General features: G+C 47.7%; 2 protein-coding genes across 4 annotated transcripts in view; both read left to right on the top strand.

The window, feature by feature from the left end:
* LOC128347535 (major histocompatibility complex class I-related gene protein-like) overlaps nucleotides 1-722 on the top strand; it is a 32729-nt gene extending 32007 nt beyond the window's left edge. Inside the window, exon 8 of the transcript XR_008317586.1 lies at nucleotides 654-722. The gene's annotated coding sequence lies outside the window, so the exon portion shown is untranslated. The remainder of the gene's footprint in view (nucleotides 1-653) is intronic.
* LOC128347529 (patr class I histocompatibility antigen, B-2 alpha chain-like) lies at nucleotides 719-18774 on the top strand. Of its 3 annotated transcripts, XM_053302442.1 has the most exons (6): nucleotides 719-998; nucleotides 3209-3484; nucleotides 5987-6262; nucleotides 8492-8776; nucleotides 14251-14283; nucleotides 15964-18774. In XM_053302442.1, the coding sequence occupies exons 1-6, from the start codon at nucleotides 929-931 to the stop codon at nucleotides 15984-15986; spliced, it is 963 nt and encodes a 320-aa protein (XP_053158417.1). In that variant the 5' UTR covers nucleotides 719-928; the 3' UTR covers nucleotides 15987-18774. The 3 variants fall into 3 exon arrangements, 2 of the variants coding, with proteins under 2 accessions (XP_053158417.1, XP_053158416.1); XM_053302441.1 differs by lacking the exon at nucleotides 719-998 and having other exon boundaries at nucleotides 2176-3484; XR_008317585.1 differs by lacking the exons at nucleotides 719-998; nucleotides 14251-14283; nucleotides 15964-18774 and adding an exon at nucleotides 6599-6711 and having other exon boundaries at nucleotides 2176-3484; nucleotides 8492-8510.
* The last annotated feature ends 1353 nt before the right edge of the window (nucleotides 18775-20127 follow it).

Below are 20127 nucleotides of genomic sequence, written 5' to 3'. Positions count from 1 at the left end.
CCACCACTACTGCTTGCTGGGAAGTGGTGGTGGTTGTGCTCATGCCCCTTCCCAGCTGGCTTTCTCAGGGATCTTTGGACTCCTCCAGAACAACTTGCAGACCTCGGCTCTATGCCTTTTTCCTACAAGCCCAGTGCTTGGGCCATGATGACATGGAGTGGGAGGTGCAGAGAAACTTGAAGGAAGGAAGAAGAGGCTGGAGTCCAAGCAGGATGGAAGCAGGAGGCTGAGAGGAGAAAAGGACAGAGGCTGTGGCCAGAGGAGGGATAGGTGGGGATCTCATGCAGGGACCTGCAGTTGGCAAGAAAGGAGAGAACTTTGCCTTGGCCCTTTGGGCTCAACATTGGGATAGGGTAAGAGGAATGCATCCAGCCAGAAATTCAGCAGGTACAGCTTCCACAATCACTCTAGAGGCACCTGATGCATTAGATGCACGTGCAACACGCAATGCTTTTCCAAAATACCACTTACTGTAGTAGATCTCCAGGCAGAAATTCAACAGGTCCACACTAATCTACAATCGAAAGTAGTTAATCATGGATTTCTGCCTAATTCTTAACCAAAGGGTCTTCTTGCCCATGATGAACATTACTACCCTCCACGCTCTTGCTCACCCCGTCGCCTCCTTTCATTTATGTCTCCCCCTTTTCAAGAGAAGGGAAACTAAGAAGGCAATTTCCGAAAGGACTTTAGCCGCGGAGCGCAGTTTCTCTTTCTCTTTCTCTTTCCAAATAATACGCGCTGAAAGGAAGGTTTGCCTAGCAACCAGCGCCGGAATCGGAGCTTATTTTTCCCCATTGGTCGCATATTTCCCCCTCGGCCAATTGTTGCTCCGACTCCAGACTGCGTGGGCGTTCCCACCACTCCCGATGTGTGCGTTGCTGCAAGGCTCCAAGAGGGCCGCGAGGAACGGAGACTTCAGTTTGAGATGGCGCTGTACCCCCAGTGGCTCTTCTTGGGCCTGGGGGCAATTGCTTTTCTCCCGCAGCCCTGCTTAGGTGGGTGAGGTGACCTACGGGGCTAAACTTCCCTCTCTGAATGCCTGGGTGTGGGTGGGTGGGTGAGGGAACGGGGACTTCGTGGGATGCATTTCCTTGACCTGCAGTAAGGGGAGCCAGATTTTGGGTGCCTCATCCAAAACGGAGCAGAAGTCCTTTGCCAGTCCGATTTGTATGTTCTGTAAGCGCCTAGGGGCAGAGACTTCTTTGTTCCGCCCTGCTCTGTGTAACGCTTGGCTCAGAGTTCTAGTAAGGCTCGTGGTCAGCCTTAAAGTTGGGTGGGTTGCGGGGCGGGGTGCAAAAAAAAAAAAAAAAAAAAGGCAGGAAGGCAGCTTTCTGGCCCTCATCTGTCCTAAATGCAAGCATCATCACCCCTTCTAACTTGGCATACCCCTGCTAACTTGGCAAAGAGGCACCTTTTAACATGGTGGTTTTCTTTATTTAGCAGGAGGAGAGTAACGGCCCCTATCCACCCCCAGCACAGTACCTCCAGTGACTGTTGCTGGTGTCTATCTTATGTTTCTTTTTAGATTGTGAGCCCTTTGGGGACAGGGATCCATCTTATTTATTTATTATTTTTCTGTGTAAACCGCCCTGAGCCATTTTTGGAAGGGCGGTATAGAAATCGAATAAATTATAATCATCATCATTCAGTTATTTAAACATTAGTTGTTTGCAAAGAGAAAAATTAGGGGGGACTGGGAAAAATCAGGGGAGGGCCTGCCCTAGATCACCCCCCACCTATGGGCCTGGTTCTCCCGGAAAAAAGAGCAGAAACCCCTGTGATAGCCCCCAGTATTAACAGTGACAACAAAAGTGGATGAGAGAGTTCCCCATAATGAAAGGTTGATTCTCTGAGCTTGATATTCAATCCTGACATGTTCTGACAGAGAGGTGCATACCATTTCCCCTTCTTTCTGAATCCAGTTACTTTGTCAGTTAAAAGCTGACAGTTAAAAACAGAGATTGTTTTTAATGAAAGGCGGTATATAAATCCAACAATAATAATAGTTACTACTTCTGCCTGCTTTCACAGCTGCCTGCCAAGTCCTAATCTCTCCGGCTCTATTTTGTTGTCAAAATGCTGCAATATTCTGGGGGACCCACACAAAAGCCAGCCCAGAACTGGGGTGCCAGTGCAGCAGGGGGGTGCCAGTGCAGCAAAAGCCAGCCCATCAAATGCGGAGTCAGTCAAACACACCTTTGCACTGGGCTCTTTGGCAAAAGATCATTGCAGCTAGGGATGCTGGGAATTGTAGTAAACAACAGCTGGGAATCCCTGTTAGAGGGAACACTGGAATTCCTCTTCTCAGCTGGTGCACCTACTGTGGCTGTTCTTGGAAAAGGCCGACTTGGTTTGTGCTTCAGCATATACCTGAATGTTTACAATATATAAAGTGACAGAAATAAAATATAAGATATGCTATCAGATGGCAAAAACGCAGTTTAGATTGTATGACCAATGTTCAGGGCTCATAATGGTAAAATGTTGAAACAACTCCTCATCTTAACAGTACTGGCACAACCGTGTCAGTATAATATAAGATTGCTAACTTAGCAAAGATGCACCTTTTAAAAGTCGTGATTCTCTTATATTTAGCATGGGGAGAGCAACTGCCCCTATCCAACCCCAGCACAGCATCCCTTCAATAGTGGTCGCTGGTGCTTACCTTGAATTTCTCTTGGGACTAGAGTCTATTTTAATTTAATTTAATTTAAATTTTGTATGTAAACACATTGAGAACTTCTTTGAAAAGATTTACATAAATATCTGTATTAATAAAATTATCTGTTTCTTTGGAAATATTTCTCTTTACATCATCCCTCCCTTTCCTTGGGGTGGGTTGCAGATATTCATTTTCCAGTATTGTTTATCCTACACATGCTGCCCCCTCTTCCGTTCTCCATTGTTGCCCCCCAAAGGCTCCTTCCCTCCTCCAGTTATGCTTCCCCTCCCACCCCACATACCAGTTTGCCCTCCCCACTTTCTTCCTGCTCTTATGCCCGTCCCTCCTTTTTGGTCTCCGGAAGAGCCGCTTTCCTGCCTGGGGCATCCTCGGTGTTTATGCAGTCCACCATTTACTCCCCACAAACAGGCTCTCCTCATTGGGAGCTTGTCTCAGTCTCCAATGGCCGGAGCTTTGGAGAACTGGAAGCCCTCGGCTACAGCTGCCCCCTGACTCTGTTCCTCTTCTCTGTCCCCTTCCCAGGCTCCTCTTCCCACTCTCTGAAGTATTTCTACACGGCGGTGTCCCAGCCTGGCCAGGGGCTGCCCCAGTTCATCACGGTGGGCTATTTGGATGACCAGCTCTTCATTCACTATGACAGCGACACCAGGCAGAAACTGCCTCGAGCTCCCTGGATGAAGGCGTTGCTGGAGGAGGATCCCCGGTACTTGGTCCGCAACACGGCGATTGCTCAGAGCAATGAGCTGGTGTTCAGAGATGCCCTGGCTAAACTGCGGGGTCGCTACAACCAGAGTGGAGGTGAGTGGAGTGGGGAAGGGCCAAGGAATTCCTCCTCAACTGGGCGCCATATTCCTGGTGACGTATTCCTGTCCCCTGGGGCCGAGAGACGGTACTGCCCCGCCTGCAATGAGTTCCCTAAAGTGACCTCTTCCTCCCCCGAATGTTGGCAGCCCCCCTGGCCCTTTCCATCCATTCCTTCCGTGGAACTCTGCACCAGGCCAGCTGTCAGCCTCTGGCCTAGATTTGGGAGGAGAGCCTCACAGTCACCTGGGAGCTGCCACTCCTCTCTCAGGGGATCCTGGTGGTCTCCTCAAACCTTCCACTCCTTCCACACTTCCTCCCCCACCCCATGCCAGCTGCAGCATCCCCATACCCCAGCATTCTTCCTTGTAAGGCCTGGGGGCCATGATGCCCCCCATCAACCCTACGTATGGCCCTCTTGACTAACTGTTAGTTGGGCCTGTGTGAAGCTTTGGCCTACTGGATCAGGCCCAAGGCCCATCTAGTCCAGCATCCTGTTTCACACAGTGGCAGCCTTTCTTGAAGTCGCCAGATCCTTAGATCTGAACATAAAAGTTCTGAGATGCCAGCAATATCTGTCATGAATCTTCATACATGTCAGTCGATGTACCATAAACCATTCTCATGTGAAACAAACACTCCTTTTCTCAAGGAGGGAACCCAGATTGCCCAGGGTGCTAACTCACACACACACACACACGCCCATCTCTTAACAGGAAGGAACTGTCTTGGGGAAACTTGTAAATAATCTGCTGTTGAGTTCCTGTGGTGGGCAGATTGCATTCTCACAGTCTTTATGGTGCATTCTCACATGTCTCACAGTCTTTATGGTGCATTCTCACAGTCTCATCAGGGTTGAATGTGAGAGGGTCAGGAGGGAAGGTGGGAGAGGGGAAACACATGAGGCTCAGTATTATAATAAATGTATGGTTTTTTACTCTACTTTGTGTTGCATTTCACACTTCTCAAAGCCATACCACCAATATATAAGTGCATCTCAGGAATTCCCATATAGATATGGCAAGCAATTCGGGGTTATACAGTATAGTAAATCAAGGCAAGCATAACATTGGAGCAATCACTTTCTCAAGGCAATAGCAATTAACTCAAGGAAGGTCCCATTTGATCTTACACTCCCCAAGACCGGGCAGTTCATTCAAAGGCCGCCATACCGCTGACTAGAGTGTCCCTCGCAGGAAAGCTTGGGACTGATGCAGGTCTCAGCTTGGCTAACTGGGCTTTTGGTTCTGTTGCTGGGCAAGCCACCTGGGCTATAACAATAGGTAAAGTGTGCCATCAAGTCACTTTCGACTCCTGGTGCCCACAGAGCCCTGTGGTTGTCTTTGGTAGAATACAGGAGGGGTTTACCATTGCCATCTCCCGCGCAGAGTGAGATGATGCCTTTCAGCATCTTCCTATATCGCTGCTGCCCGATAAAGGTGTTTCCCATAGTCTGGGAAACATACCAGCGGGGATTCAAACCGGCAACCTCTGGCTTGCTAGTCAAGTCATTTCTCCACTGCGCCATTAGGTGGCTTGGGCTATAACACTACTACCCCCGATTCCTGGCTAAAGTGGCGGAATGCAATGTGTCTGTTCTTTAACAAAGGGCTGCTACTGAAGCCTTATAATAACATTTTAAATAAATTGTATGACCATAAGTAGTAGTCTTAATGGTTCCCTCACCCTTAAAGCCATAACCCACTACTCAAATGAGTTTGGGGGAGAAATGAATAGTGCTAAGGAAGTGGTGGCTAGTGTTCCCCTCTAATGTTTTTCATCTGTGTGCAGAATGGGCTTTGTTCTGAGCTGGCATATCATGGCAGTGTGTGCGCACATGCATGCAGAGTGGGATCTTCCTGATTCAACCTGAGCGGTATCCAAAATTAACAGAGCGAACATTAAAAAAAAAAACTTGTCTGCATGTGCACATGTGCATATCTTAGAGGAGAGGAGAGCTGGTCTTGTGGTAGCAAGCATGACTTGTCCCCTTAGCTAAGCAGCAGGGTCCGCCCTGTTTGCATATGAAAGGGAGACTAGAAGTGTGAGCACTGTAAGAGCTTCCTCTCAGGGGATGGAGCTGCTCTGGGAAGAGCAGAAGGTTCCAAGTTCCCTCCCTGGCATCTCCAAGAAAGGGCTGAGAGAGATTTCTGCCTGCAACCTTGGAAAAGCTGCTGCCAGTCTGGGTAGACAGTACTGAGCTAGATGGACCAATGGTCTGACTCGGTATATGGCAGCTTCCTATGTTCCTATGAATACATATGGTGCCAGTGATTCAGATAATTTTAAAGGACAGGGAGAGGTTTTATTTTGTTTTCAGCCTATGCAGTGACTAGGATCTGGTCACATAGTGAAGGGACCGTGTCCTAAACTAGAAGAGTAGTGACTGGGTCCCATCACATGGAAGTTGGTGAGATATGAACCTGCAGGGAAGGCTGAGATGGGGAGGTAGGCCCTGCTTTGGCTCTGCTGCTCTATTGCCTCTTTTCTCTGTTCCAGGGCTTCACACCTTGCAAAATATGTACGGCTGTGAGCTGAGCAAAGACGGACACAGAGGAGGGTATGACCAGTACAGCTACGATGGGAGGGACTTCCTCAGCTTTGACAAGGAGACCCTCACCTGGACGGCAACTGATGTGCCAGCCCAAGTGACCAAGAGGAAGTGGGGGGCTGAATTTGCTGATAACGAGTACCAGAAGGCCTACCTGGAGGGGGCCTGCATTGAGTGGCTGCAGAAATACCTGGACTACGGGAAGGAGACGCTGCTGAGGAAAGGTGAGGAGGGACAGGGGGCATGGCTTAGGTGAGAAGGGCTGGCCATTCTTCTCCACAGCCTTCCCCACCTTCTTCCCCTCTCATCATTCCCAGTCTGTGCTTCATGTAGGTGGACAAAAGCTGGGACTGCATCTCTTCAGACTGTAGATGTGGGGTGGGTTTTTAAATATATATATATTTCTTTTGAATTCTCCTCCAGATTAAAGTACTTCTCTGAAAAAAACAAAAAGTAGCAAAGCAGAGAGAGAGGGGCTGGGATGAATCTGTTTTAGATACTCTTATTCTGCTTGCTGTAATTCTTCTTTTCCCAAAAAAATGGCATCCTGCCACCTACAGCCTGAAATGGTGTGATGCACTTCACTACCTCCTTCTGCTTGGCCTGAGAACACCAGAAACACATGACCAGAGCAGTCACAAGGTTGAGCTTTTCTCAGGGCCGGCGGAACGCGGTAAGCAAGGACCGCATGGCAGGGGGACGCCGATGTTGGGAGGGCACCTGCTGCTCCCTTACCCATTGCGCCTTTCCCCCATCCTCGCCGCTCGCTCAGCTTCTTCCTCATTTCCCTGTTGGTGACCGATGGTCACTCATGCCCTGCTCATAAGAAAGCATCTTCTTCTCTATGAGCCCCACCTCCCATTGAGGTCACTTGAGGAGGTCCGTCTCCACTTACCGCCAGCTCGTCTGGTGGTTACACAGAGATGAGCCTTCTCGGTTGCTGCCCCGAGATTGTGGAATGCGCTCCCTATTAAGACACGATCCTCCCCATCTGGCAATTTTTTTAAAAAAATCTGAAAACCCATTTCTTCACCCAAGCCTTTTCAGCTTTTTAAAATGTGTAGGTTTTAATTCTCTGGTTGGTTTTAAATTGTTGAATTGTTTTAAATTTTATATGTGCTTTAGTTGTTTTCAAATTGTTTTATCTAACCGCCCAGAGACGAAAGTTTGGGCGGTATATAAATTCAACAAATAAATAAATAAATAAATAAATATATTTCCTGGGATTAGTTTTATCCTGCCTTTTGGCATGTGCATGCGCATGCACACACACATACGCACACATACACCCAGTCTGACTTCTCCCTTTGCTGCAGCCATCAGGTGGAGTGAAGAGGGAGCCTCTGTGTGAAGAGCTCTAGCAAGGGGGAGGCGACACACCACCCTCCCAGGCAGAGGCATAGTTATACTTGAACAAGGTGTAGTCAATGGCCTTGGGCCTCTAAAGAAGGAGGAAGCCCACTAGCTGGGTGGCAGCTCATTCTTTGCTATCCCTTTTCTGCCTCCCCAGTTCATTAGCACCCTGTTGGTTCCTGATTGGAGGACTTGTCTTGACTTCGAGCCTAGTCCTTTCCAGGACAACTCTCCAGGAGGGGAGGAGGAGGTGTTTCAGGCAGCATTGCTCTTCCTCTCCTCTCCTCCTGACTGGCTGGCTAGTGCTCCGGTTCAGCACATCTTTCTCTCAGCTTGACTGACAGGCTCAGTGGGCATTAGCCAGCCAGTAAGAAGGAGAAGAGGTTGGAAAGATGCTTCCTGACACTCCCTCCTCCTCCCCCTTCCCTCCTGAAGCTGAGACAGAGTTGAAAATTTCTTCAGTGAAAAGAGCTTAGGGATTTTTTAAAATCCTGCCCTTGTTAAAAAAAGATTGAGGTAAAACCACAACACTCCTTTTCTCTGCCCCCCAGTTATTCCTTAGCATCTGGGTTCAGTTTACCCCTAAGTCCGGGGGCAAAATTTGGCACTTGGATTCCCATAGAAAACTTTGACTGGTGTGTGTATAAGTATATAAAGATAGAAGCGTGGTTAATGTTGTATGAATACATGAGATGATTGCAGCTGATATGTGTTTCGGAAATGTATGTTGTTTGCATAGCACTGAGAGAAAGAGTATCTCAAGGATGTATTGTTTTTTTACCATGTCCTTACAGTTCTTCTGTAGCAAAGACATGGGGCAGGGAAGAGAAGGTAGAGGGCAGGGGCCCATCTTCACTTCTTGTCCCAGGGCCCACTTCAACCTAGCCATGCCCCTGCCCTAGGTAATTGGTACCATTGTTGAACTGCTGTTTCCATTAAGAGGTGTTTCCTAAGGTTCAGCTGAAATCTACCTTCCTGTAGAGTAAAATCCATTAGGAATACTGATGATCACGTGGGATTCCTTCATGTTGTTAAATGATCCATCCCGCCATACAACTGAGAGCCTCACCACATTGATTCTGATGTCACCATATTCACAGAACCCCCAACTGTGAAGGTGGCACGCAAAGCAGCCTACGACAACATGGAAACCCTCGTCTGCCGGGCCCACGGCTTCTACCCCAAGGAGATTGACATCAACTGGAAGAAGGATGGGGAGGTCTGGATGCAGGACACCTTCCGTGGGGGTGTTGCCCCCAACTCAGATGGGACTTACCATACCTGGCACAGCATCAAGATTGACTCAAAGGACAGGGACCGCTACCGGTGCCACATAGAACATGATGGCCTTCTGGAACCCCTGGATTTGGCCTGGGAGGAGTCTGGTGAGAAATGCGGTGGGGGGGGCTCCTTTGTGTGGGGTTTCTGTGGGACAGATTCTGGGGTGTGGGTGAGTTATTACATGGGGGCAAGAAGGAAAGGAAAAGCATTTCAGAGTGTAACAGCATCAACCAGTAGGATGTTAGCGTATATTGTGGTGATATACCCATGTCCTGAAGGTGGACATTTCCAGATGGTGGCCAAAGTCACTCTTGTATGGGGAATGCAGTTTCCCCTCAGTTGGGGTCCCAGTTATTGTCTGGGCTTTGTGAGGGGGGAATCATCTTACAAGCTCCTTCCACTTTCTTCACAAAATCAAGGCAGTATACAAGAGGTGGCGGGGGTGGGGAGCGTCTCACAAATGCCCTCTAATTTAATCTAGACCTGTTTTCTTTCAACACAAAATGAAGCAAGTTGCAACAACTCTTTTTGCATTTCTCTCCACTTTGAAATGGCCACTTTGAAATTTTTGATCAAGAGCATTAAAAAATCAATTTTAAAACTGAATAAAAATACAAGCATGAGCAAGACAGATGCTGTACTGCAAAATATAAAAATAGTGAATGGCCAGAAAACCAAGAGAAAAACTTTCTGAACATACACTAAAACTATTACTGGAGGTCTCAACAACTTTCAAAGAGAGAGGCTTTGGAAGCTTTTCCAGTGCCTGGCTCTGGCACACCTCCTTGGGAGCATAAGAACAGCCCTGCTGGATCAGGCCCAAGGCCCAACTAGTCCAGCATCCTGTTTCACACAGTGTCCCACCAGATGCCGCTGGAAGCCTACAGGCAGGAGTTGAGGGCGTTCTGTCTCTCCTGCTGTTACTTCCCTGCAACTGGTACTCAGAGGCATCCTGCCTCTGAGGCTGGAGGTGGCCTATAGGCATCTGAGAGGCTGCTGTGTGGAACAGGATGCTGTACTAGATGGGCTTTGGGCCTGATCCAGCAGGGCTGTTCTTATGAACACTGTAAGATAGTCCACTTAGAAGACGGGGCCGCTCTGAGAAGAGCATCTTCAGGCTTGCATGCAGAAGATTCCAAGTTCCTTCCCTGGCACCTCCAAGATAGGGTTGAGAGAAACTCCTGCCTGTAGAAGCCACTGCCGGTCTGGAGGAGCCGCTGTCAGTCTAAGTAAGCCATTGTCAGACAATACTGAGCTAGATGGATCAATGGTCTGACTTGGTATGAGGCAGTTTCCTGGGTTCCTATGATAGGTCACCACCACTGTATTATTATTATTATTATTATTATTATTATTAATTTATTCAATTTCTATATGATAGGTCACCACCACTGTATTATTTATTTTATTATTATTATTATTATTAGTTTATTTGTTTATTTATTCAATTTCTATACCACCCTTCCAAAAATGGCTCAGGGCAGTTTACACAGAGAAATAATAAATAAATAAGACGAATCTCTGTCCCCAAAGGGCTCACAATCTAAAAAGAAGCAGAAGATAGACACTAGCAACAGTCATTGGAGGTACTGTGCTGGGGGTGGATAGGGCCAGTTACTCTCCCCCTGCTCAATAAATAAAGAGAATCACCACGTTAAAAGGTGCCTCTTTGCAAAGTTAGCGGTGCTCCGTCCTCAGTGCTGCCACCACTTTCTACAGCACAAGAACCCAGAAGATGAGGCAGCCAGGCCAGGGAGAAGAGGGCAGCACTGGTCCATGAGGTGGGGTCAGCATCAGTGTCAGGTGGCTTCAGTGTCATCACCAGAGCTGGGCTGGCACCAGGAGGCAGGGCATGGGGCTCAATGCCTTTTGCCTCCAGGGCCATTCCTAGTGAGGTGTGGGGCTGGGGGCGAATTAGCATGTGCGTGGCCTCCTAGGGCCGGCCAGCCCTGGGCCCTACTTTTACAATACTTATAGCCTTTGATTTATTTTTCTTTTTTCCTGGAGTGGCTTTAAGAGGGGTTTGGATGACTTCATGGAGGAGAGGTCTATCAATGGCTACTAGTTGGAGGGCTGTGGGCCACCTCCAGCCTCAAGGGCAGGGTGCCTCTGTGTACCAGTTGCAGGGGAGTAACGGCAGGAGAGAGGGCACGCCCTCAACTCCTGTCTGTGGCTTCCAGCGGCATCTGATGGGCCACTGTGCGAAACAGGATGCTGGACTAGATGGGCATCCTTGGGCCTGATCCAGCAGGGCTGTTCTTATGTTCTTATGATACGAAGAGAGGAGGTTTTGCAACCCTCTTTGTTTAAATACATACATATTAAAACCATGGGGGCGAGGCAGGATGCCTGCACTCACCTCCCAATGGTGCAGTTGCCACCTGAGGCCATCATCTCGTCTTGCCTCATGGGGGAGCTGCTCCTGCTCGGGAGGAAATCTGAAATATTGGGGTGGATACATAGAAGCCATTGCTTTCTACTCACCAATGGTCAGATGCGATCCAGTCCAATTGGAATAAGACCCTTTTGAAACTGCCAGGTATTTGGATCGTATTGGACTTCAGTCGGAAAAATCCAACTTAAGTAGGTTTCCCCATCGGGATCAATGAGAAACCTCTATAACTCCAGAATGGATGGGCAGAAAGCTCTGAAATTGCCCTTGGTGGTAGTAAGTGATGATATGCTATCTGTGTGGATTTGAAGCAGATTAGTCCACCCCTTTGGTCTTTAATGAATTTTTAAAGAAGTTTTAAAACAGTTTCAAAAGCTGCCATAACTCTTTTGTTTTATGGCAGAAAGTTACAACACATGCAGGATTTGAAGCTCTCACTCTGACCATTGAACACCCCAGTGTCTTTCAAATAAAGCATTGCACACAGTTTAACTTCAGCAACATCATTTCAGCTTTCAAAAGCCCTTAGAGGCCGCCAATGAGTGTGACAATTCCGACAGGATATCTGACAGAACAGAGATGTACTTTGATAATCCCAACAGGATAGAGGCTCTGTGATGTCGTGTCTGATTAGGTTCAATATAATCTGACACAGGCACTTTTGGATCTGACAGCTGCGTCGGATCTGACATGACTAACATCCCTAATATATAGTCAGGTTGCTGATTGTGTTCTCAGATTGTGAGAATCCCTCTGGACCAAGGAAAGCAGCATTTGGTGGAGAAGAGGGAGGAAGAGATCCCGCTAGGATCTCTGTTACTAGAGACCCTGGTGATTGGGCTGGTTTGTTCAACTCTGCATATGCATTTTGGGGGGCTCCCCTCCTTTGGTCCCCCTGCTCCTTTTGTCGTCTAGACTGGGGGTGTCAAAAAGGACTGCAAGCCACATCTGGCCCATGGAGCTCAATTGTCTGGCCTGGGACAAGCCTCCACCGCTGCGTTTCTCCCCCACCACACGCCCAAGTGGCAGCATTTCTCCGTGCTTGCCAGCTTATTGCTGCTGCTGGTATTTCTATTCTCCGCCCACCCTGTGCATTGGAGTGGGAGCATTTCCCCGGGTTGCTTCCTTCCTCCCACCGCTGCCATGCTCCTCCCCACCTGCATCCTTGTGGGCTCTTCACTACATGAATTGCTTGCCCAGGACAGGAGAGAGAGGGAGGGAGGAGAGGAGGAGGAAGAGAGCAGGGCGCTTTCTCTTGGCAAGCAAAGGAGGAGGAGGGAGGAAGAAAGGAACAGAAAGGGAGAAAGAAGGAAGAAGGTGCTTTCTCCTTGCAAGAGTGAGTGAAGACGAAGGGAGGGTGAAGAGGGATTCTGCTTTTTGGGGGCATGACATTGTTTTGGAACTGAGCGTTATAAATCTGAGAACAATTACAGTTAAAATATAATTATATTCAGAATTTCATCCCAAAACTACCAGAAAATATTCTGGTGTAGGTAGTCATACATTCAGCTAATTTAACTGGCAGGATTGTTCATGTAAAATTTGGCATCTGTAGAGGTATACCAGGAAGTATGCTATTCAGAATTGTTATGAATTCCTGAGCCGCTCCTGACAACTCAGTCCCATAGTGAACATTGAAGTCCCCATTGAAGTCCATAGCTATGAGGACATTGGCAGTGGTAGATTTAAACAACCAAACAAACCTCTGCATAATCCAGTTATCTAAGACTGAGATGGGGAAGGGCTTTCATAGCTTTATATTGTGGCCAAGGAAAAATGCTGCAGACTACATTGACCCCAGAGTGAAGGTGGCAAAGCCCAACCTTCAAGAGCCTCTGAATTGGAGCGGGGGCTGAGAGGGTGTCCCATCTCTGGTGCCTGTGTCCTGAAAGGAAACCCTGGAGCCACTCACTTTTGCCAGTTGAGTAGGGACTCCAGGCTGATGGAATGGAAAGGGTGGTCATGACATTTAAAACCAGTGAAGGTGATGGCCTTGGATTTCATCCCTTCGAACAAAAGCCAGAATACATTTGGAGGAAACACTCTAGAACCTCTTATCTGCCTCTGTGGAACTGGACAAGCTGGAGATCTTTTAAACTGCTACTTAGCTATATTGCATGATCTGCATCTGCAGTATCCTATGGCTAATGATTATGGCCAGTTAGGATGGGGAAGGAGTGCTGGGGGTGAGGGAATAAAGAGTGAAAGCGTTTGAGATATTGCAGCCCCCATCTACAAGACAAAAACCAAAACTAACATTTTTCTTTATCCCTTTTGCAGCAAGCAGCCTGGGATACAAAGGTAGGTTGGGAGGTGTCAGAGATCTCACAAGCTGCCATTTAGCTGAATTGCATGATGGATCTGAAATGTCTTGTGGGTAATGCTTACGATCGGTTATGATGGGGAAGGAATAAAGAGTGAAAGCGTTTGAGAGCCTTGGAATCCCCACCTGCCGTACAGAAAACAACAGCTGGTCCTGTGGTAGCAAGCATGAACAAAGCAGACCCTTTGCTAAGCAGGGTCTGCTTTGGTTTACCCTTGAATGGGAGACCACGTGTGAGCCCTGTAAGAGATTCCCCTCAGGGGATGGGGTTGCTCTGGGAAGAGCAGAAGGTTCCAAGTTCCGTCCCTGGCATCTCCAAGATAGGACCAAGAGAGACTCCTGCCTGTAACCTTGGAGAAGCCACTTCCAGTCTGTGGAGACAATATTGAGCTAGATGGACCAATAGTCTGACTCGGTATAATGGACCAATAGTCGGACTCGGTATGTTCTAACACTAAGAGCCAGTGGCACAGCCATGTTGACAGCCACCCGTGTCCAGATTTTTTGGTGGCTGTCACTGCTCACCTACCATTGCCCACTGATTACCCCCCACACACCTGCTGTTGGCCTCTGCTGGCTCCACCACCCACTGCTTCCCACCACAGCTCCTGCTCACTGCCGCCATCACTGGTTGCCTCCCAGTGTACCACCATGATGTGGTATAATGACATCACTGCTCTGGCTCATCAAGGAGGCATAATAGGAGGCAACCAATGACAGTGGCGGGTGGGTGGGGGAGTCAGCAGTGGGTAGGCAAGGGACAGTCGGCCGTAAATGGGTGAGTATGGCAGCTACTAACCCCTACCGGCAGCCCAGTTATAGATCTGCCCTTGCTAACAGCTTTCCTTTTCTCCCCTTTGCAGCAAGTGACCAGGAGTCCGACAGGTTCTCCAGAGGTAAGTGGTGGAGGTTGTTGGAGATCTCCCGAGCTGATGCTCAGAGAGGAGAGCTGGTCTTGTGGTAGCAAGCATGACTTGTCCCCATAGCTAAGCAGGGTCTGCCCTCGTTGCATCTGAATGGGAGACTTGATGTGTGAGCACTGTAAGATATTCCCCTCAGGCGATGAAGCCACTCTGGGAAGAGCAGAAGGTTTCAAGTTCCCTCCCTGGCTTCTCCAAGATAGGGCTGAGAGAGATTCCTGCCTGCAACCTTGGAGAAGCCGCTGCCAGTCTGTGAAGACAATACTGAGCTAGATAGACCAATGGTCTGACTCAGGATATGGCAGCTTCCTATGTTCCTTTGCTTAGCTGCATTGCAGGATGGATTTGCAGTGTCCTTTGGCTAACACTTATTGCCAGTCATGGAGAAGGGATTGGTAGGGATGGAATAAAGAGTGGAAGAGTTTCAAAGAGTTTGCGTGTTTGTACGAGAGAGCAGGAGGGAAAGCATCTATCTTGAAAGACTTCTGCCATAGACTCTGTGTGGAATGTGCCTAAATGTTAAAGGCCTTTGGCTTTTCTGTGGGCCAAATCCCAGGGCTTTCCCAGAAATAATACAAATTGGGACACACATTGGTTGAAAACAGCTTCTGCCATTTTGGTCCCATCTCAACTCAGGGAGGATTTCCTTCCTCCGTTGCTTTGAAGGATGAGGGTTCTGCTCAGGTTGAAGCTGACAGCCATATTTGATTTTCAGCAAGGGGTTTTTAGCTTCCTGCTTTCTCACTAAATGTGCAACTTGGCTGGGTTCCTTCAGCCATCAGCTGCTGGAGGTATTTGCTGTGCAGGGACCTCCAAGTGGTGCACCTGAGCTGTGCTTGTATTTTGTGTGTGGCTTAATATGTTGCGGGATGACAGCTTTGGGGGTGGGATTGGATATCCTTTGTGTGTCCCCGAGCTCTGGGGCTGGCGTAGTGTGCAGCACCCCACTAATCCAAGAGTGGGGCTCATGCACTGGTTCCATGCCATTCCAAACCCTGTCCACACTGCTAGCAAGCTGACAGAGACTCTGGGGCAACTAACCATTAATCAGCGCTGAGGCCACTATTTCTAGGGGTGTGCATGGAACTATTTCTAGGGATATGCAGACCTGAAGGCTGGCGGGGGGTCGCTTTAAGGCAAAGGAAGGGTGCACTTACCTCCCCCACTGCGTTTCCCCCTCCAGTGCTGCTTTTAAAAATGCTGGTGTGGGGTGGCTGTATTCCCCCTTGCCGCCCCGATCAGTGGCGTACCGGAAGTGGCGGGCACACATGTGTGACGCACATGCCACTTCCGGTATTATGCTGGCTGGGGCAGGAAGAGGGAATACAGCTGCCCTGCGCCCACATTTTATTAAAGCAGCACCAGTGGGGGGAATACGGTAGGGGAGGTAAGAGCACCCTCCCCATGCCTTAAAGCGACCCCCGCCCTTGTGTTCGAACCGGTTCGAACGCGAGGGTTCCGAACCTGTTCGGCGTTCTAGAAATAGTACACCGAACAGGTTCGTGCACATCCCTAACTCTTTCTGGAGAAGTGTTGCTTCAGCACTGATGCAATTCTTGGATCAGTGAGGCGCTAGGCACTATGTAAGCCACTGGCTCTCTTGCCCCCACGCAAATTGTTCCATCATTTGATTTGTAACTTTCTACACTCCTGCAGAATCATCTTCCGTTGGTGTGTGAAAAGGGAGCAGAGGGAATCTACTGAAGGCTTCTTGTGTGAATTCCAGCTGCTAAGACCTTCTGCCAGCCCTGAGCACCCTTTTGTTATACTACCTCATCCTACATCTGGCCCCGCTCCAGCATCCTGTCTCCAGCTAGCAAAATGATTTGTATTTGAGGGAACGTCTTGCTGAGGACTTTGAGCTAATCTTGTTTTTCAGCTGATTTTCAAAACCATTTCTATAGATCTGAAATGTGCAAATACTTGTAATTTTTAAAAAGAACCTTTTAAATGGGGTAAAAAGAATTCATGTATGATTTGTGCTCAGTTGAGCAGTTCATCTGCAGTGAGTTTGACCTTATCTTGCTAAGGTTCCCTCCACTCCTCCTCATCCCATTTCTGTCACTATCTTGCCATCCAAACGGAATGAAAAGCAAATGTACATCTTCCAATGGTTACAGGACCATTATACATGGAATAGATTGAGTTGATCGCTACCTGCCTACTAGAAGACCTTTTGGCTTTGGCTGATGTGAGGTGACATCATAGAATGTTCATAAGCATTCTAACTCACTGCTTAAATCAAGAGGATGTCAGCAACAGAACATGGACAACATAGCTTTCCTGCAAAGAAGGGGAAAGTCACTTTTGTGGAGAATTTTTTTTGCATAGGGAAGCAGAGAAAGGACTGTGAGTAGGAAGAAGAGATGCTTAGCAGGTAGAGATTGGGATTGGGGTATGCTGGTAAGAAAAAAGAGGACCCAGAGGCACGGTAGTTTAAGGGAGTAGAGCAGACATGGTTGAACCAGAGTCTGATTTGGAGGCTTATCAGTTCTTACTAGATCCAAAGACTCACCCCTAGAACCCAGTAGGAGGTGGGCTTCATGTCTATTCTGTTCAAAAATAGAATAGACATGAAGGGGAGGAGAGGCCAAGCAGAGGGCAAGGGGCAAACAGCTTAGGTCCAGGGTATTCTGTAAAACATTTTCTTTGTTATGAGCCCCACCACTTACTGAGATCAACCCGGGAGGTCTATCTGCAGTTGATACCTGTTCATCTGGTGGCTACTCAGGGATAGGCCTATTCTGTTGCCGCCCCAAGGCTTTGGAACGTGCTCCCTGTTGAAATAAAAGCCTCCCTCGCCAACTCCAACTAAAGTTTGATAACTTTAGAAAGTTATCAAACTTTCTAAAAGGTGATAAAGACGTATTTGTTCTCCCAGACTAATAGATTTTAACGTTTTAAATTATTATGTTTTAAGGTTTTAATGTCTTACTTTAAACTATCCAGAGATGAGAGTTTGGGGTGGTAAATAAATAAATTGGAGGCAAGGTGAGCAGGAATCAAATTTTGATTGGAATTAACAGCCAGAACCTTGACCACCTGTCTTCGTTTTATGCGGATTCTTCTTGTCTACTCTGAGAATTATCCTGTATCAACTCCTGACTGGCTAGGCTTGCTGATTTGAACTGGAAATTATCATTTGTGTGTTTTCCACATGTCTTTGAAAGTAGGTCTTTCTCCCAGCTTCTTTGTCCATCAAATGGATTTGATGAAGTAGGCTCTTGCCTATGAAAGATTATCTCGAAATAAATTTGAGAATTTTCTGGGTGTCTCAAGACTCTTGTCTAGCTAAAGCAGGGGTAGGTAACCTGGGCACTCCAGCTGATGTTGAACTTCAACTCCCATCAGCCTCAGCCACAATACATTGAGGCTGGGGGTGATGAGTGTTGTGATTCAATAACAGCTGAAGTACTAGAGGCTGCCTAGCCCTGAGCTACAGTATATATCAGCATTGGCCACTGTGATCCATGCGACAGTCACTTCTAGGTTAGATTATTGTAACTCACTTTATGTGGAGTTGCCATTGCCCCTGCTAACTGGGCAAAGAGGCACCTTTTACCGTGGTGATTCTCTTTATTTAGCAGGGGGAGAGTAACTGGCCCTATCCACCCCCAGCACAGTACTTCCAGTGACTGTTGCTGGTGTGTGTCTTATGTTTCTTTTTAGAATGTGAGCCCTTTGGGGACAGAGAGCCATCTTATTTGTTTTATTTCTCTTTGTAAACCACCCTGAGCCATTTTTGGAAGGGCGGTATAGAAATCGAATTAATAATAATAATAATAATAATAACTCAGAGATTGCAACTGGTGCAGAATGCAGCGGCCAAGGTCCTTACTAAGGCGCCTTGGCGAGCACATGTGACACCTTTGCTTGATCAACTGCACTGGTTGCCGGTTGAGTCCAGGGTTAGGTTTAAGATATTAACTTTAACATTTAAAGCCCTAAACAATATGGGCCCTCCATACCTCCAGGACCGCCTTGTTCGATATGTCCCTTCCTGGGTCCTGAGATCGGCCACAAGTAATACCTTGGTGATCCCGGGCCCTAGAGATGTTAAACTGCAATCAATGAGAGCCAGGGCCTTCTCAGTGGTGGCCCCGGCTCTATGGAACAGTCTCCTGGATAATATCAGAGCTCTCCATGATTTGTTGGCTTTCCGTAAGGCATGCAAGACAGAAATGTTCTGTCAGGTGTTCGGTCGCTGAGATAGCTGGTCATAAAGTGATCTGGTGATCCATGGTTATTATGTCTTGTAATGAGTACTGTATGGGGTTGTGGTTATGATGTTATGTATGATGTATTTTATAGAACTGTGTTGCTTTGTATGTTATTGCTTGTAAGCTGCCCTGAGTCCTATGGGAGTAGGGTGACATATAAATCTAAATAAATAAATAAATAAAATTTTGCATCAGGCATGACTGGTAAGGTAATTGTTTTAATAAACTGCTGACAGACCCTCTCCTATGCCCATAGTTTTTGGTGTGTTATTTTTTCCTCTTTGCACATGGGTTCCTGATATTATCACATTGCCAATAATATTTAAGGTTTCCAGACTCATCAACAAGAATTCACCTTGGTCCAAAGCTGCCTAAATGGAGGTAGTGGTAAGTCTCTTTTTTTAAACTTTTAAAACTGTTGCTGTGGGGGGTGGGGTGAGAGCTCCGCCCGCCTCCCAAACCGTGACAGTTGAGGTTGGGCACCATTGTGTGAAAGGGTTCAAAGAACCCCGGCCACCATACTTGGACCATGGCTCAGACCTCAGCCACGCCCCCTGCATCTGACGTCAGACGCAGGGGGTGTTGTTTTGCTTGCAAGCAGGTTTGCGAGCAAATTCTGGCCAGTGCCGTGTTTGCAGTGAGGCCAGGAGTGGCTCTCCCTGCTTTAAAAGGCAGGCAGGAAGCCGTGTTCCTGGCCGGGCTGGGAAGCCAGCACTGGCTAAGATTCTCAAAAATGGAGAAAAGCGCTACTCTGTTTTTGAGAAGCTTAGCCAGCGCTGGCTTCCCAGCCTGGCTGGAAACAGGGCTCTCTGCCTTTTAAAGCAGGGAGAGCCACGCCCGGCCTCACTGCCAGAATTTGCTAGCAAATGGAACGTCTCCATTTGCGAGCGTGCCGCGGCCCCTGCATCTGGCATCGGACGCAGGGTGTGTGGCAGGGGGGGCGGGGGCACCGGCAGCAGCTCTTCCCTATGCTCCTGACAGCTGGGGGTGGTATGAGGCCTGGGGCAATTGCCTCTGTTTGGATGCCCCTCCCCACAGGTCAGGCCTGTGATATATTCCATCTTCTTTGCTGTTTTCTATGGGGAGTGATGCTGGGCTTTCAGGCAACATAGATGCCCTTATGGATTTTTCTACCATGAGTGGTCTTCAAGTCATGGAAAACTGTTAGAAAAAAAGTACTAGTGAAAAATTGACATTAATTCAAAAGGAATTTTTAAAAAATTGTGTTCTGGCATTACACCACTATTCTGTTAATTATTTTTATTTATTTTATTCTTTTTTTATTTATTTATTGTTGAATTTCTATACCGCCTTTCATTAAAAACAACCCCAAGGCGGTTTACAAAAGTTAAAAACATACAATAAAAATGACAATTAAAATATTAAGCTAAAAATATAAAACAAATCTAATTTAAAAACTATAAAATGCAAGCATAAAAACACATAGACACAAGGTTTTGTCTGTTATTGGCAACTGCTCTTGCTGCTGTTTTCAAACCACTGGATTTCCCCCCTCTGCCATTGTGTGGAGATGGTTGTGTGCGAAGATAGAAAGCAGCCATGGAGCAGTCCCGCCATCACCAGCAGCGCCTGGAGGGTG

Source organism: Hemicordylus capensis, chromosome 2 (genome assembly GCF_027244095.1).
Source record: "Hemicordylus capensis ecotype Gifberg chromosome 2, rHemCap1.1.pri, whole genome shotgun sequence".
In the NCBI taxonomy this organism is placed as follows: Eukaryota; Metazoa; Chordata; class Lepidosauria; order Squamata; family Cordylidae; genus Hemicordylus; species Hemicordylus capensis.
This window is presented reverse-complemented; position numbering and strand designations above follow the sequence as displayed.